The following is a 16,278-nucleotide window of genomic DNA, read 5'->3' as shown; positions in this document are numbered from 1 at the left end:
GTGTTCAAATGTGAGTTCCTGGCTTGCACCACACACAATGTTTTGTCCTAGGTATGAGGGTGGCGTCAAGTAGAAGAACGTGTTGGCCCCTCGTCTAAGGACAGATATTCTGATGACATGGAGGGAAATACATCAGCAGTCATTTGGTGAAACCAGGAACAGAGGAAGGGCCTCTTGACTGAATCAAAGTTGCCAAAAAAAATTTTTTTTAATCCTTTATTTAACAGATTTCTAACATTTACTAGCAATTACTTTGCAGCTCTCATGTAGGGGGTCCTATCCATAATTTATGGTAAGGAGTTGGGAGGCAAAGAGAAGAGTGTGCCTGGGAGGTTATTAATTTCATGTACACACTAAGTCATTTGTTTAAAAGAAGCCATTCTAGATGAACAAATTGAGAGATGTGAACTGACTAAAGCATCTTCCAGTGTAGAACTTAAGCTTACCCAATCCAAGCTCTTCTTAAAAGAAACAAATCCCCAGTGTAGCTCTGCCAGCATAAAGGCTTTTAAAGTAGTTTTATGCAATTTAAGTCATACTCATCACTCAATCTGTAATACTGGCAGAGGTGAATTTTGGTTAGCTATCTTATATAGCAAACTAAGTCAGTTTCTTGTTTTTTGTGTTTTTTTTTAGAAATGCAAAAATCATCTTAAAGGAATGGGCCCCTTTCGTATTCTGTGGCCCCCAAGTTCTATTCCTAAGCCTCATTAGCAAGAATTTTTATTTTCATGAAAGTAATTATACATATTTTGGAAAGTTCATTTTATCAGAATCAAAATTCAAATTAAGCAATTCCTGAGCCTAGAACTTTAATTATTTTTTCCTAAGTGTCCCACCACTTATATACAAATGTCTTTGAAGCTATAACTGGACGTGACACTAATTTGAACAAAAACCAGCCTCGTGAATTGACTGAGCACAGACCTTCAGGGCTGTCCAGTTCATTCTATTAGATGACCAAGGAAAACTAGAAAAAGAATACCATTCATCCTTGTCAAGGTCAAATGTGAAAGACAGAAGTTTATTTAATGTAGAGTTAAATGAAGGTCAGCTGTTTTCAGCTTCTTAATTTGACCGTGAAAATGTTTATAGAATATGTGTAGTTGTACCGTACGATTTTATTTTCTTCATTTATTTATTTACGGTCTTATTTATGTTCTGTTTAATATATAGTTCGGTTCTGGCCATTTTAAATGTTGGACATAGAAAAGCCTATATTGGAATATTTACAGCTTTATAAATCATCAGATTAGCTGTTTACTTTTTAAAATACAAAAAGTTTCAGACAAGTATAAAAGAATAAAATCTGTCTCAGGCTGGTAGTCAACAGTTGTGACCACGAAGCTTTTGGTTTTATTTTATAAAATTTGCTCATTTCTAACATGAGAAACTTATTTTAATATAATCCTTTTCCACACTTTAAAAATCAGCAATTGTGTTATGTATTTATAGGCAGCTTTTAACAATCCTGTCATATTTGTACTAACCCAAATGATTCACCGTGACAAAACATTTTAATAACTTGATCACAAAACCATACAGACAATATGAATTTTAATATTATAAATGCTATTTTTAAAGGTAGAATTTATTCTGCACAGGGTAAAAAGAATGTAATATTTAGTTCTCAAGTTTGAATTATCAGTATGTTATTACAATTTTGTATATCAGAATCTAAGTGTTACAGGTACAAAAAGAATGTTGCTGGCCAGATGAACAAAGTTTAGCTGAATCTCTCTCTGTAGCATGCAAATCAAATAAATTTAAAGTCTTTTTTTTTTTTGCTATTACTTTATCTATATTGTATTAAATATCAAAAGCTCAGGACTGAACTAAATATTTAATCAGGTTAAATTCTGAATATGTTTCTGTTTTAATGTCTTGTTTGTAAAGGTGTGCAAATACATCACATAGATTAACTTTGGTTTCTGCACTTTTCAAGTGTTCGTGGGTGGAAAAAAATTCAGTGAGTTTTTGTTTTTTTTAAACAAAGATACATATTGCCTAATACTTTATTTCAGTGTCGTTTATTGTTCAGTTAATTTCCCTGATTGGCTCAAACACAACAATTTACTTGAACCGTGTACCAAGCAAATATAAAATCTTTCATGAAAAATTCCCCAAGCCAGCAGTTTGTTTGTGAATACTTCTTGGTTGGATGATATGTATTGCTGATAAAAAAAAAAAAAAAAAAAAAAATCCAGAGTATTTTCTCTGTGCAAGCAAACGAAGGGCTCCAAAATATGAGCTCTGTCATCACACTGCCTGGACTGGCCCCAGGAGGGTCTCTGCCCATGAACCCAGTCCTGATCTGCAGTGTCCCCTGTGGCTGCCCCACTGGGGGAGGGAGGAGACGTTGGCCGTCTACAGCAGAGCACAGGACACAGAAGCAAAGGCACGTTTGTGTAGTAGATCTCACGGAATCTTCCAAAACAGAAGACCGCCCTCTGCTTCTGACATAGTAAATAAGGCTTGAATGGATGTGGACAACTTGTGAGAAAGTCTCCTCAGAGGCTCTGAGGTCTCTGATTAATAAGATGATGTGTCCCACATCTCACCTCTCCAGCTCTCAAAGAGCCAGCAGTTTTTTTAGTGTAATCAGATGTCATACATTTTAAATAAATATGCAGCAAGATTATAGTTTCATGAAGTAGGTGATCTTAAACACTTGAAAGAAGTAAATGATTAGCAGTAACATTTCCAATTCCCAAAATATTCATCTCTATGAATAACACCAAAAATATATAAGTACTAATAGAATGTTTGATTTACTAGTTTTGTACAATCACTGAATCTATTTTAAAACAAAAATTCGTCAGTACTGAGTATGATTACTATTAAGTATTGATTTGTTTTGGTTTCACAGTAGAAGATAAAAGTGGTTTATCGTTTTAGAAAGAAATCACAATTTAAGAAGCTAATAGCCACAGGGAGAATGCATTTTAGAAAATCATAAGCATAATGGCTGGGTGACCATGTATTAGGAAATCCTACCAAATCCAGGGTTGGGCGAGCATCTCCTGAGGAGTGGACACCACTGATGGCTGGCTTAGATTTTCAGGTGAGTGTTTTTCATCTCCAGGTGTTGATGGAGATACTGTGTTTCTGCCACTGCGTAGTGGCCAGAAGCTAGAGGAGCTTGGGTGGAGCAGGCCGCACAGTTTAGCAGACACCCTCCTAGGAGGAGAGAAAACCCAGCAAACCAGCCGATGAAGAGTGCTTCCCCAAACTCCCACCTGGGCACGATCTCTGGGATGGTCTCATCCCAGAACTCCTGGACTGTCCTGTGGGCGACCCAGGACACTGGAACAAGGGCTGCGATGCCTGCTGTCCAGAAGAGAATTCCTCCCAGGATTAACAGTCGTTTCTTGAGCTCTTGCTGTCTCTCTCCAATTCTCAAGCAGTCCAGCCCAAACCCAGAGACCAACAGGCCCAGAAATCCGAGCCCATTTGACAGAAACATTAAAATCCTGGAGATTCTGAGCTCGGCAGGCAGAGCCAGGAAAGAATCAAAGTCCTTGCACTGCATCCCCACTTCTTCTTGGATGACGCAGGTTTGCCAGAGTCCCATGGTCCAGTTTTCCATTTCATTTAAGTCCAGGTTGAGGTTTTTCCAAAGTGGCAGGTAGTTTGTAAGACAGGATAAAACCCATCCCAGCAAAGATAATGAAATTCCAGCCAATTGTGCCACCGTTCTAAATACTAAAGCCATTTAAAGTCCTGCAAGCTTTAGTCTAACTCCTACCTTTCGGTTGCTGGGAAAAGTGTGATGCTTATGTTATCACTTGCAGAGCTCAGAAATATTTTTTCATTGTGTATGTAGGAGGATTCTTGCCAGAGTTGCTATTGTTTGATTTTATGTTGAATAGGTTTCAGAAAAGGATAGGGAAATAATTCTGCAAACCAGTAATGCCAAGGTGTGGCCAAGATCAATTTCCTAGTAAGCAATTTGTCTCCAAAATGACACTAAGTGGTAGTAATCCTCCTTTCATTGTTAATGTTTAAATGGCTTTCATGTTGTTCCTGAGTTTTCTCACAAGTCAAAGAATTAAGAAGTCTAAATGCAAAAAGTTTAATAGACAGTTTCGGTTCACTTCCTACCGCTTTATGTCTTACTAATTGCGCCTGTCAGATTTTCATCTGTTACAGTTCTCATATTCTTGGTACATATATTGTGGTAGCACTAAATGTTACCATTTTTAAAAAATAGGTTCAAGAAAAGTATTTTTTAACCAAATAAATCAGTCTTATCACAAATCCCTCTAGACCTTAAATCAGGCCTATTTTTTTTTAATTCTTATATACGCCTCATAACGTGAAACAATATTGAACTAAATATTAAATCTGTTTACCTATATGCCTTTCTGTCAAATTCATAAACATGTGCATAAACACTTGAGTGTTTCTTTTTTTGTTGTTTTATTTTCTTTGCTTAAATATGCTTTCTATGCTGTAAAAAAGTTAAGCAAAATGACTTTGTAGGTTAGGATCACCACCTCTCTATACACAACGAAAGTATGTATATACAAAAGCTTGTGATTTTTAAGTAAACAAAGGACAGTTTTTATTACGGCAAATGAACTGTCAATAACTCAATATCAAGCAAAAGTTTTTTAATTGTTCATCTGTTTCAAATATAAAGCTTTTAAGGAAGAAAAAAAAGCTTTTGAGGAAAGAGACAAGAGAGATTTGCCAGTATTTTGAATCTGAGAGTATCAGGATGTACTGAATGAAAACCTTCCAGCCTCATAAAACCCTGTCACACATGGTGCCTTGTAATTTCCTAAAGACAAAGCACCTCTGATCAAAAAAGACCAAAGTTACTACTATGGAAATAGCACTTAGGGATAGACTTAACCTGTGGTTTGAGCAATGTAGAATGCCTGAAAGATTTCAGTTTGTTAGTTTTTCTCTTTAGGAAACAAACTAATTAGCATTTTCAGCTACCAACAAAAACAAACAAAAGTTTCTAATATAAAATTAACACATGAAAGCTTAATACTGACTATATTGGATATACCACCACATTTTTATTTAAATAACTAGATCAATGCAACTTTTTTGCTCAGACCTATTCAATGCTTAACGTAATAATTTTCTTTTAAATATAAGACTGCCTCATCTCCCTATTTGGAGAGGATGGATATCTAGGATAGAAAAATAGTTATTAAATGAGAAAATGTGAGCAGCACAGGTTTAGTTACATAACAAAGACCCTTTTCTCATGTACATTTGATGCAGAAAATAAGTCCCTCTGATCTTGTCCAAGTCACACTTTAGGACCTGCAGTTGCATTTTCCAGGCATGGACACTGTGTTTCTGCCACTGCGTAGTGGCCAGAAGCTAGAGGAGCTTGGGTGGAGCAGGCCGCACAGTTTAGCAGACACCCTCCTAGGAGGAGAGAAAACCCAGCAAACCAGCCGATGAAGAGTGCTTCCCCAAACTCCCACCTGGGCACGATCTCTGGGATGGTCTCATCCCAGAACTCCTGGACTGTCCTGTGGGCGACCCAGGACACTGGAACAAGGGCTGCGATGCCTGCTGTCCAGAAGAGAATTCCTCCCAGGATTAACAGTCGTTTCTTGAGCTCTTGCTGTCTCTCTCCAATTCTCAAGCAGTCCAGCCCAAACCCAGAGACCAACAGGCCCAGAAATCCGAGCCCATTTGACAGAAACATTAAAATCCTGGAGATTCTGAGCTCGGCAGGCAGAGCCAGGAAAGAATCAAAGTCCTTGCATTGCCTCCCCACTTCCTCTTGGATGACGCAGGTTTGCCAGAGTCCCATGGTCCAGTTTTCCATTTCATTTAAGTCCAGGTTGAGGTTTTTCCAATGTGGCAGATAAGTTGTAATAATGGATAAAACCCATCCCAGCAAAGATAATAAAAGTCCAACAAATTGCATTGCTACTCTAAAGACGAAAGCCATTGCAACAAATCTTGCGCGACGTTTGCCACCCCTATAGGAGCCACTGTCTTTTTTGTGGTTGACAGTAATGTGATGAGCTTGGTTCTATGCTGCCTGGAATATAAGCTTTGGTCATTAACTCCTTGGGCACTCTGAAATGCGTTTTTGTTCTTCTTGAATATAATGTTTCACGTAAAGGACGAAGGACTCTGTTAAAACTATGAGTTAGGCTTTCTGATAAGGATTTGATCTGTTACCTTCCAATTTGCTTCGTAAAATTATATCCCCAATGCTTGATGATTATAAGTCTAAGGATGAACAAAGAGGGCTCTATGACCCCTCACCCTAAAAGACAACAGAAATCTTTGTGCTTCAATATGGATTAATTAGATTTTAAGTGGTGATAAAAGGCCAGCTCTCTCTATAACAGGACTTCATTGTAATAGCTGAATCTGAGATTTCAGGATGCAAAACAAGCCCTTGTAAAGAAAGGTAGACTGTTTCCCTATAATCTTCACTCTCCTCAGACTTCCTTAACCTACACAAGGGCCTGGCCCACGTTTCTGAGTGTCACAGGGACTCAGCCGAGACTTGGCAGGAAAGTTTTCTTCAGATTCCTTTGAAAGGTAGAGGCTGGTTCACTGGGTTACTTAAAATGAAAAAGACAGAGGCTCATGCCCAGAGGTACTTAGTGAGGAAGGGAGTGTGCAGGGAAGCTCTGGATTTCACTGGGAGATTTTCTCTATCCTTGTTAAGGACTTGGGGTAAAGCATGATTTCTTAGTATCTGAAAGATGTTTTCTGTCCAGAGCTGAGCTGTCTTCACTGGCACTTAAGCCACAGAGACAAAGCAGCCCCAGCATGAAGACATGGTCTGAAAATAAGAGCCACAAGAGGGCTGACCGTTGAGGCCTCATCTTTGTTTGTTTGTTTGTTTGTTTGTATGTAGGCCACACCTTGAGAGCGTATTGCAAAGCTGGCCCCTCAGCACAGGACCTCGCAGGCCAGGACAAGCGGTCACATGCCAGGTTCCCAGGACTGCTCCAGGTGCTGCGGGGCCCAGCGACTCTCCACAGGGCCCATGGGCGTCCTGCAGCCACAGAGAGAGGCAAGCTGTGATGGGCCCCCGTGGCACAGCACAGGCAGGTCCCTAACAGGGAGCCCCTGCCCTGGGAGAGTCCCCTGGTGAAACAGAGCCACCACCCATCCATTCAGCAGGTGAGTCTAGTCCAGGACTAGAGAAGATCTTTTATGATGTAGCTCAATAGAAGATCAGAGAGACAGAACGCCATCCTGATGAAGCCAGACTAAGCATTAGGGTCGGGTTAGACGAACAGTGCTGGCTTCAGCGTTCGCCATCATTTTAAACATGGATTCTTTCTGAACTTGGACAGACTTACAGAATCCCTTAGGATATGTTACTGTCCTCAGTGGACTAAAATAAGAAGAGCCTCATCACCAAGGGATGGAATACCAGGGAGCTAGAGCTTTCCTTCCGGGAGGCAGGCAGGATGGAGAAAGTTCTAGAGAGCAATCATTCACAGTTATAGAAAGGTAATTCTTAATATCACATTGAACCCTTTTTTAATAGAATTGACTGCTCGGGGAGGTAAGGAGCTCTTTATCTCAAAGGTGCTTATAAAAGGCTAATGCTTACCTGTCAGGCCTCTCGTGGAGGAAACTTCTGCTATGGTGGGAGTTGGACTGAATAACCTCCAAGTGTCCTCTCAACTCATTGATTCTTCCAGCACTTAAATAAGAATTTTTTGAGCACCTCCCAAGCAGTAAGTGCTAAGGACACAACCACCTGCCCACCAGGAAATAAGAAAATTCAGAAAAATGAAAAGAGAGCCAGGTGAGGTGGGGAGTATTCCAGGCAGAGGAAATCCCAGGGCAACAAACCACAGACTGGAAAGCATAAGCCCCACCCCCAGCCTGGAGGCTCCCCTCTCCACATTTCAGGCCATGGATTAGCTGCTTAGACCATGCTGCTGCAGGATTTGGGGGGTGGGTGGTGCGGTGGAGTGAAATTCAACCAGAAAACAAATACTGTTGCCACCATACTGTTCAGCATGTGGAGAACTACGTTATCTCTGTCTCAGGAACATTAATCTAAAAGAAGGAGGAGGAGGAGAATGGGGAGGGAGAAGGAAGAGGGGAAGAAGGAGAAGGAGGAGAAGGAGAAGGAGAAGGAGAACCCTCTTAGAGCCCAAGATGTCTTTTCTGATAAACCAAAGATTTGGGTGATCAACCATCCTAGTTTGCCCAAAGCCACACATTCTAGGAAACTGGTCAGCCCAGGGCAAGGGTTGATAAATGTCCCCAAATAAGCCATCCCAAAATGGAGTCACTTTAACAATCATGTATGTTGCTTATGAATCTGTGGTTTGGGTGACACTCAGTGGGGACAAGTCATCGCTGCTCCCAGTGGTGTCGGCTGAGGCTGAATCACCTTGGATGACCCAGTCTCGGAAGCCACACCTCATCACTTGTGCCATTGCCTCCTGGACGAGGCAGTCACAAAGGCCTGCCCCATTCAAGGAGAGGGAACATGGGCTCCATCTTTCGATGGGAGAATTGCAAGGTTCTAGAAGAGCTTGTGGGACTGTGGGAAATACCTTTGTGATCATTTTTGGAAAATAAATCTGTCATGAAAAGTAAATCATCTTGACCCGTAATGAAGCTGTTGACCAAATCTAGATTCTAGGACATGCATGGGAAGCATTGCATAGAAAAGATGGTCCTTTTTTTTTTTAATCTCCTCAGTTTTATAATTTTATGCTCCAGATTAAATCTATGGTCACAACAAAACTCTCTGGGTTATGCAGACTTTGAGAGGTTTGGCACAAACTCCTGCCACTGCCAGCCTGAGCAGTTTACCTCAGCTGCTTGCCTGGCTGTTTCTGCCAGTCCGAGGCTGCCATCAGAGAAAGGCGTCGCTAGGGGGGCTCACTGATTCAGCCTCATGTGGTCAGGTGTGTGAGGGTGGAGGGTTTCTGAACCCCTAGTTATCTGAGGCCCCAGCTGAGATTTTATTCCAAGTCTTAAAAGGACCAGTGCTTGGAAAATAGTGCAAGATCTCAGTTCTGGATACTGAAGGGAATATCCTGTCATGCAGCGACCGATGGAACTAAGAGACAGAATAAAGTGTGATGATAATGGCCAGTGTTTATTGAGCACTTACTGCTTGTTAGGCATTAGGATAAGGGCTTTATCTGTGTGATCTTACTCATCCTCACAAGAAACTTTGAACGTAGGTGCTATTATTACCTCCATTTGACAGATAAGGAATCAGAGACTAAAATAAGCCAATTAGCTTGCCATCCACAGAGCAGAGAAGTAAGCCCGAGCCTATAGAATACCCAAGTCCAGACCTTAATCATTTCCTGCTGTAAAAAGCCATCTTCGGCCATTGTCACCATTGCCTTTCCATTTTGTCTGGAAGCTTTACCTGCTAACCCTCAGCTTTCATCGAGCACAGTGCTTCCTCCTTGGTCCAGAGTCAGCCGCTGAATACATCCGACAGCAGTGAGGGCTGAAGCCAAGAGAGCTTATGCTGGCTTTGGGGCTGTAAAATTAGACACTGACAGCAAAGGGGATTTAAGGGGAGGAATATGGGAATGTCCATCCAGGACACAACTTCCACCTGCTACACAAATAGGAATGAAAGCCCTCTATCTCGGGATGAGCTGGGTTCTTTCCTTTGTAAATCCTTTCTAAATGTTAACCTGGGCTCACAGCCCTCATGGTAGGCTAATTTCCAGTGAGCAAATAGGAACATCATTGCAAAGCAGTGACAGCGCTGGCACCTACTCTTGCAGGAGGTGAGTGTCTAGAGATCCCAAAGGCTTCCCCAACACTCAGACGCCACAGCAGCTTCATTTCCTAGGGAGCTGAGGCCTGGAGACCTGACACACCTGTTTAGGTCCAGTGTAAAGACTAAGACCTGGCCTCCAGGCTCAGATTCTGGCTCTTTACATGCTCCCCCACTGCTGCGTTCTGGCAGAAATCCACAGCCCCCGCTGGGGCCCCAGCCTTCAGAGTATTTGTCTTTTCTCTGGGAGAGAGACCAGACTCCCTGCACACATTAACTGATGAACACTTGCGGTGGTCTGAGAACTGCCCTAGAAGCCGGGGAGGGGCATAGGAGGTGGGAGGGCATGACTCCAAGTGGAGGCAACAGGAGCAGAGGCAGAGCTGTGATGGTAGGTAGCCCTTCTTTCCAGATCCTGGTGAACAGCCAGAAGGACGAAGTGGACAGGGGGAATGACAGGAGGTAACACTAGAAAACTGGGCTGGAGTCACAGTCATCAGTTACTCAACAAATATTTATTGAGCAGCTACTATGTGTTTGGCACTGTGCTAGGTCCAAGGGTAAGAGGGATGACTAAGAAATGCACAAGTCCTTGCCCTTCAGGTAGGGAGATTGACAATAAACAAGTGGAAAGGAAAGAACAAGGTGATCCCAGACTCTGATAAGATTCATGCAGGATGGTCTAAGTCTCTCTGAAGAAATAGCATGTGAGCCAAGGACTAACCAACAAGAAAGTCACCCAAAGACCTGGGGAACCATTCCAGACAGAGGCACCATGAGTATAAGCCAGATGGGACATTCTTGACCTATTTCAGGAACCAAGCAAAGGACAGTGTGGTGGCAAACCTGTGAGCAAGGTGAAGTGGGGATCAGTGAGGCAAGGACGGTGCAGGACAGGTGACGCCACCTGCAGGCCAGGAGGGTGGGGACCCGGGCTGAGGTTTCCGTGTCATTGCAGCAGCCTGGAGCATTGACATGGTCCAATGTCTGGTTTTTAATCAACTCCTTCGGCTGCCGGAAGGAATGGATAGGGCAGGGGTTCTTGCAGTGGAGAGGGTGTTGCTCAGTCTGGGGACGGAGTTGTGGAGATGCCGAGAAATGGAAGAATGTGTTCTCTGGAGACTGAGTAGGCGGGACCTGCTGATGAGCCCTGTGGGGGATGAGGAGCAGACAGTGACATGGGATGAGGAGTAGATGGCGACACTACGGAGCTGGGTTTTCGCCTCTGGGTGACTAGTGGCAACAGGTACTGAAACGGGAAAGACCCGAGGAGAGAAAAGGATGAGAAGAGTCAAGAGTTCTTTGGGTTGTGTTACACTCGAGAACTTCTCAGTCATCCACAGAGGGATGAGAGTAGGTGGCTGGACGGAAACAGCTGATGCGCAGACCCCCGAGCTGGAAGCCTACCTTGGGAGTCATTATCCTGTGGTGGTATTTAAGGCGCGGAAAAGACGTCATCACTAAGGGATTACGAGGGACGAAAGGACAGCGCACAACGAAACTCGGGAGTGCCAGCATCTTGGAGAGCGGTAGAGGAGGGTGAGTCCCACAGGTAACCGTGAAGCACTAGTGGAAAATCAGACGTGGGGTGCAGGAGCCAGGAAAGGAGGACGCTTCTCGTCCGGTGGCGTGACCGACTTGCCTGGCTCTGCTGAGAGGTGGAGAACAAAGAGCACAGCAAAGACTCTGAGTGGCTGAGGCCTGAGCCCATACTTGCCGTGTGAGAATGAGAATGTCCTACAAGAAAGGGGAAGCTACAAAATGATTGGGAGCAAGAGCTTGACATTATCAGGTTTGAGTTGAGGATGAGCTAGAGACCAGTTAGAAGGTTCTTCAGTAGTGAAAGCAGAGCTGGGAGACCTAATCTAGGGCAGGAGCCATAAAAACAGGGCGTCAGGAAGAGCTCATGAAGGCAGAATCGCCAGAACCCAGTGACCTGTAAGAGCGAGAGGAAGAGATTTCAGTACTAATGTATGGAAAGGGACAGCCTTAACCAAGATGAGAACTAGAGGTGCAGCAGGTGGGGACAGGTGGGAAGGCGGGGATGGGCAGAACTGAGCTCCATCCTGAACGTGTGGAGTTCCAGCTGCCTGTGGTCCACCCCTGTGGCTTCATGGGTCTCATGAGCAGGGGAGAAGCTGCAGCTGGAGGTGAGGTTTGAAGAGAGACCCATGAACAATAAGTGAAGCCCTGGGCTGGGATGAGTTTACTCACAGAGAAGATGAAAAGCAAGAGACACAGAGGGCCAAGGCACAGTGGACTGGTAACTTCTGCTCGCAGCCTTTTGGATTCTGCGGCTGACTTTCCGAACACCCAAGGGTAGATTCCTTCTGACAAGTGCCAGGTTCACTCAGGAAGGTTTGGGGCTCCATAGGATCGCATGTCAATCCTCCAACCTTAGGGAGCTCTGGACTTCGTTGACTGAGGGGTTGGGGTTGTGCATTCCAGAATGACTGCAATGTCAGCCTAAGGACTCTGGGAACCGGTCAGCCCAGCCGGGAGATGGGGAATGTGTTTCAGGGAACCAAAAGGTAAAATTTGAATTTGCATCGCTGCCTGTGTCCAGCTTGCCTGGGGCCATTAGATCAGCTTGCCTGGGACCACCATGTTGCACAACTTCCAGGATGGTCCTTTACATAGAATGAAATTCTGTTCCTTCTCTTTAAACAAGAGGTAGACTCTAGAAAACTCAAAAAGTTCTCAGTCACTCAGTTAACAAGTGTTTATTGAGCATCTACTGCCAGCCACAGGTCATGGTCGCTGCCCTCAGGGAGCTTGGAGTCTCAGAGTTTTGGCCTGGAAATCCACATTCAACGCCTGCATGGAAAAGCATCTGTGGAAAAACAATCAAATAAGTTAAGTACCTACAAGCATCTGGGCTTCTGGGAATCGTGCCCCCTAGTATGTCAGGGTCACTACACTCAGACACACACCAGTAAGAAGTGGGAAATCAGCACCCCCGGAGGCAGTGGAGGGGAGCCCAGGCAGGCTTCGGGGAGCTGAGCTGGGGAAAACTCTGCTACAATCATGCCTGACCCCTCAAATCTCAACAAACATGCAGCACGGTAGAGGAGTTCAGGTCACATGCTTACAGACCTATCCAGAGCAGTGAGTCTTCCCGGGGACCCATCTTAGCAGCCACCTGTGTCCCAGAGACCTTCGAACCAGCCTGGGGCACTGGAGGACTGGTAGTTCCAACTCAAAGCCAGGCAGGCACTGCCCGGCCCCAGGTGGCTGAGGCCCCTTGGGCCTCTCCACCAAGTGCACCTGCTGCTGTCAGGTACGCCTGTCTCCCCAAACAAAAAGCTCTTTGTTCTCTCAACAGGTTGTTCCATTCCGGTTTCCCCAAAAACAGTGTGTGAATGGGCCTGGTGGGAGATTTCTCTCCTAAATCCCCTTGCAAAAAAAATCCTTGTAAACCAACGATATTTTTTGTCATGGCCTTTTCTTTCATAAACTTGTTATCTGTTAATACACCTGCTCCCTGCTCAAGGGCCACCTGCTACAAAGGAGGGGGTATGTGGCCACAGCTCCACCCAGTCGTGGGGCCTAGCAAAATAAAGCTGTGCCAGGCAGTTTCCACAGGGGACCCTGCTTCACCCGGTCAATATAAAGGACCTTTGAAAACCCCACTTAATACTCCTAAAAATGGTCTCATTTCAGAATTATGACATGGATTTTTCCTGCCAAGAGGATGAGACTTTTCCATTAATCAAAAATTATTTAAGGGAAATGGAAGAACTTGAGCTCGGGAACCGGAAAGACCTGGGTTCAAACTCTGCCTCTGCTGCTTACACTTATGCGACCTGAGGCAACTTCCTTCTCGTCTCGGAGCCCCAGTCTCCTAACCGGTAAAATAGTAATAATAGGAACAACATGCCAGCATGCACAAGTGACCGGGAGGAGTAGGGATAATGACTGAAATCTCAGCGCACATCAGAGGCTTTCAGTAAATGTTGCTATTTTTATTTTGTGTTTTGTCTTTCAAATGCACCACCTGCGGAGGATGACATGAAATTGCATTTCTTCTGTGCTGGGTTATCGGTCATTGTACGCTGGCCAATACAGGTGCCTTTCCCAAAGTCTTTATACAACGGGATCCTTCTGAACTTGGGGTGTGTGCCAATGGAAAAGGCTTGGTAGGCGGGCTTGGCTTGGCTTGCCTGCGCCTGAAACCCATTCTTTCTCCTCAGACACAAGAGAATGGTTCTCTCACCAGCTGGCCCCTCTCTCATGCTGGGCCACCGGTGGCAGCTTTGTGTGACTGTCTCACTTGCCTGCAGATTAAGGGGATCAGATACCTGGGTCATCAACTGTGGTTCCTGTGGCCACCAGCCCACCTGCTTGACCTGAGGCTGAGACTGGGAGGCTGGATCCAGAGTCCGTGTTTCTTGCCAAGTTTCTCTGGGATCCTGCTTTGGGAGAAGGGCTATAGATATTATCAGCACGGAGATTTCCATCAACCTTAGCAGGAAGGAAAATTTTATATTTACGGGGAGAGAAATTGATGAAAGAGATGGTAAATGTGAAATACTTTGCATCTGCCCCAAATCTTTTCATCCATCCACCCACCCATCCATCCATCCAAACATCCTATCCTTCATCCATCCATCCTTTCATCATCCATTTACCCTTTCATTCCTGCCCTGGGCATGCCTGAGCTGAGTGCCAAGCGCACAAGGCACAGGGCAGCAGAAATGGAGAGACGGATCCTCACTGTCTAGTAGCTCACAGACCATTCAGAAGATGGACAAGCAAAGAGGCAATTAAATGCAGTGTGATGCGGATGAAGCAAGGGGAAGACAGAGAGAGAGTTGAGGGACGGCTTGCGGAAGGGAGGTTGAACATTTGCTGGGAGTCCTACACTGAGGCTGCACAGTCAGGGAGGACTCCTGCAGTGGGTGATGGTCCATGTCCACGCAAAGCACAGTGGGAGCCAACAGAGCAGAGAGGAGGAACAGGCAGTGCAGGCAGAAGGAACAGAATGTGTGAGGCCCAGCGGTCACAGCAGATTCCCAGGCTAGAGAGGCTGGTGGCAGCCACCAGGGAGAGCTGGACTCAGGGTGTCTTAATCTTTTTTGAGCCGTTGATCCTTTGTGCAGTTGCAAGAGGCCTATTGATTCCTTTTCAGAATAATGTTTTTAAATGCATAAAGTAAAAGAAATTAAAAACTATATAGGCTGACAAAGGAAGCCAATTACATTGAAATAGTTATCAAAATATGTTTTTGAATAGTACTAGATGTGCTTCTTTATTAACACATTAAATAACAAGCTCTGGCAGAGGGACTACTAGTACCGTAGTTTCCAAATGGTGACAAGTGTAACTCTTCCAGCATGTCTGCAACAACCACAGTGTGATATGAAAATATCTGTGCTTTCCTTTGGTGTCAAACCACAGGCACTATTAAACCACTATGGCTTATTGCCCACGCTCATAATGAAAGGAAATGCTAAATTCCGGGTGGAAGTTAGTGGAAAATGTAATTTGTCCCCATTTCCCATTTCCAAGGACCCTCTTCTTGAAGTTCACGGACTCCACGTGTACCAACACCTGGCCCAGCTCAGTGCCTCCTGCCCACCGCTCTCAATTCGGACGTATCTGTTGTTGTTCATTGGCTTTCTCTCCTCACTAGGACGTGAGCTCCCTCTGGGCAGGTGTCCATCTGTCTCTTCAGCTCTATCCTCAGAGCCTGTTAGGGGTAAGTCTCTGCATATGTTAAGTGCTCTGTAAATGTTTGCTGAATGAGTGAATGACTCATGCCACACTGAGGATTTTCAGCTTTGGAAAGGGATTTGGGGGTGGGGGTGTGAAGAGGCATGAAGAGATTTATTTGTGAATTTCAGAATGTAGGGAAAAAAAGTCTCCAAGATGCTACCGTATCTGCTCCATCTATTCTGATCCAGATGAGGAGCCAAGATGGATGCAGAGTGACTGCTGCTTTTGAAGTTCGTGTGGTGACCTTGCTGTTCCTATCATCCACTCAGCTGACACTTACTGAGAACGGACCAGATGAAAGTCACTGTGGGAAGAGCTCTGCCTCACCCTAGAGTTTGGAGTATGGTCCACAAGCAATATTTCATATTCAAGAATTGACTTGTTAATTAATCAAATAGATATGTAACGTGAGCTAGGAGTGCTCTGGGCAGTTGGATCTGGCCCCTCCTTGACAGAAGGTGTACAGTCTTATAGGGAAGAAGAGACATCCTCCTAATAACTAACATCCAAGGTAAAGATGGGGAGTGCCATAGGCCAGCTACAGATGAAAGGAGATGTATCATAGGGGACAGAGGGCCAGCCATGGAAAAGAAAGATATAGGTCGATTTGGGAAAACACCATTAAGAAAACGCCATTTGAGCTTAGCTCAGGAAGTTGGGCAGAATTGAATAAAATTAATTTTAAATGGTTTATTCCTTTCCAGTAGAGAGTGATTCCAGATTGAAATTCTTTGCCTTAGTCCTTGATATTTCCTTATTAAAGGTCCAGCTCAAACTATCAGACACTGTGAATAAACCGTCCCTAGCTGAATTTTATGTACCCCATGTGTCTTCAGCGT

The 16,278-nt window shown here is 44.4% G+C and overlaps 2 protein-coding genes and 1 long non-coding RNA gene across 3 annotated transcripts; 1 reads left to right on the top strand and 2 right to left on the bottom strand.

Moving 5' to 3' along the window:
* Positions 1 to 1,114: 1,114 nt before the first annotated feature.
* Positions 1,115 to 4,378, bottom strand: LOC117021390 (claudin-22). The gene has a single exon (XM_033104493.1). The coding sequence runs from the start codon at positions 3,713 to 3,715 to the stop codon at positions 3,053 to 3,055; it is 663 nt and encodes a 220-aa protein (XP_032960384.1). The 5' UTR covers positions 3,716 to 4,378; the 3' UTR covers positions 1,115 to 3,052.
* Positions 4,379 to 5,204: 826 nt separating this feature from the next.
* Positions 5,205 to 5,952, bottom strand: CLDN24 (claudin 24). Its single transcript, XM_033104494.1, has one exon. It carries the CDS (start codon positions 5,927 to 5,929, stop codon positions 5,273 to 5,275), a length of 657 nt encoding a protein of 218 aa, XP_032960385.1. The 5' UTR covers positions 5,930 to 5,952; the 3' UTR covers positions 5,205 to 5,272.
* A 7,429-nt stretch (positions 5,953 to 13,381) lies between these two features.
* Positions 13,382 to 15,734, top strand: LOC117021772 (uncharacterized). Its single transcript, XR_004422913.1, has 3 exons — positions 13,382 to 13,572; positions 15,233 to 15,422; positions 15,628 to 15,734. It is a non-coding gene; the product is annotated as an uncharacterized LOC117021772 (long non-coding RNA).
* The last annotated feature ends 544 nt before the right edge of the window (positions 15,735 to 16,278 follow it).

Source organism: Rhinolophus ferrumequinum, chromosome 4, assembly GCF_004115265.2.
Source record: "Rhinolophus ferrumequinum isolate MPI-CBG mRhiFer1 chromosome 4, mRhiFer1_v1.p, whole genome shotgun sequence".
Lineage (NCBI taxonomy): Eukaryota > Metazoa > Chordata > Mammalia > Chiroptera > Rhinolophidae > Rhinolophus > Rhinolophus ferrumequinum.
This window is presented reverse-complemented; position numbering and strand designations above follow the sequence as displayed.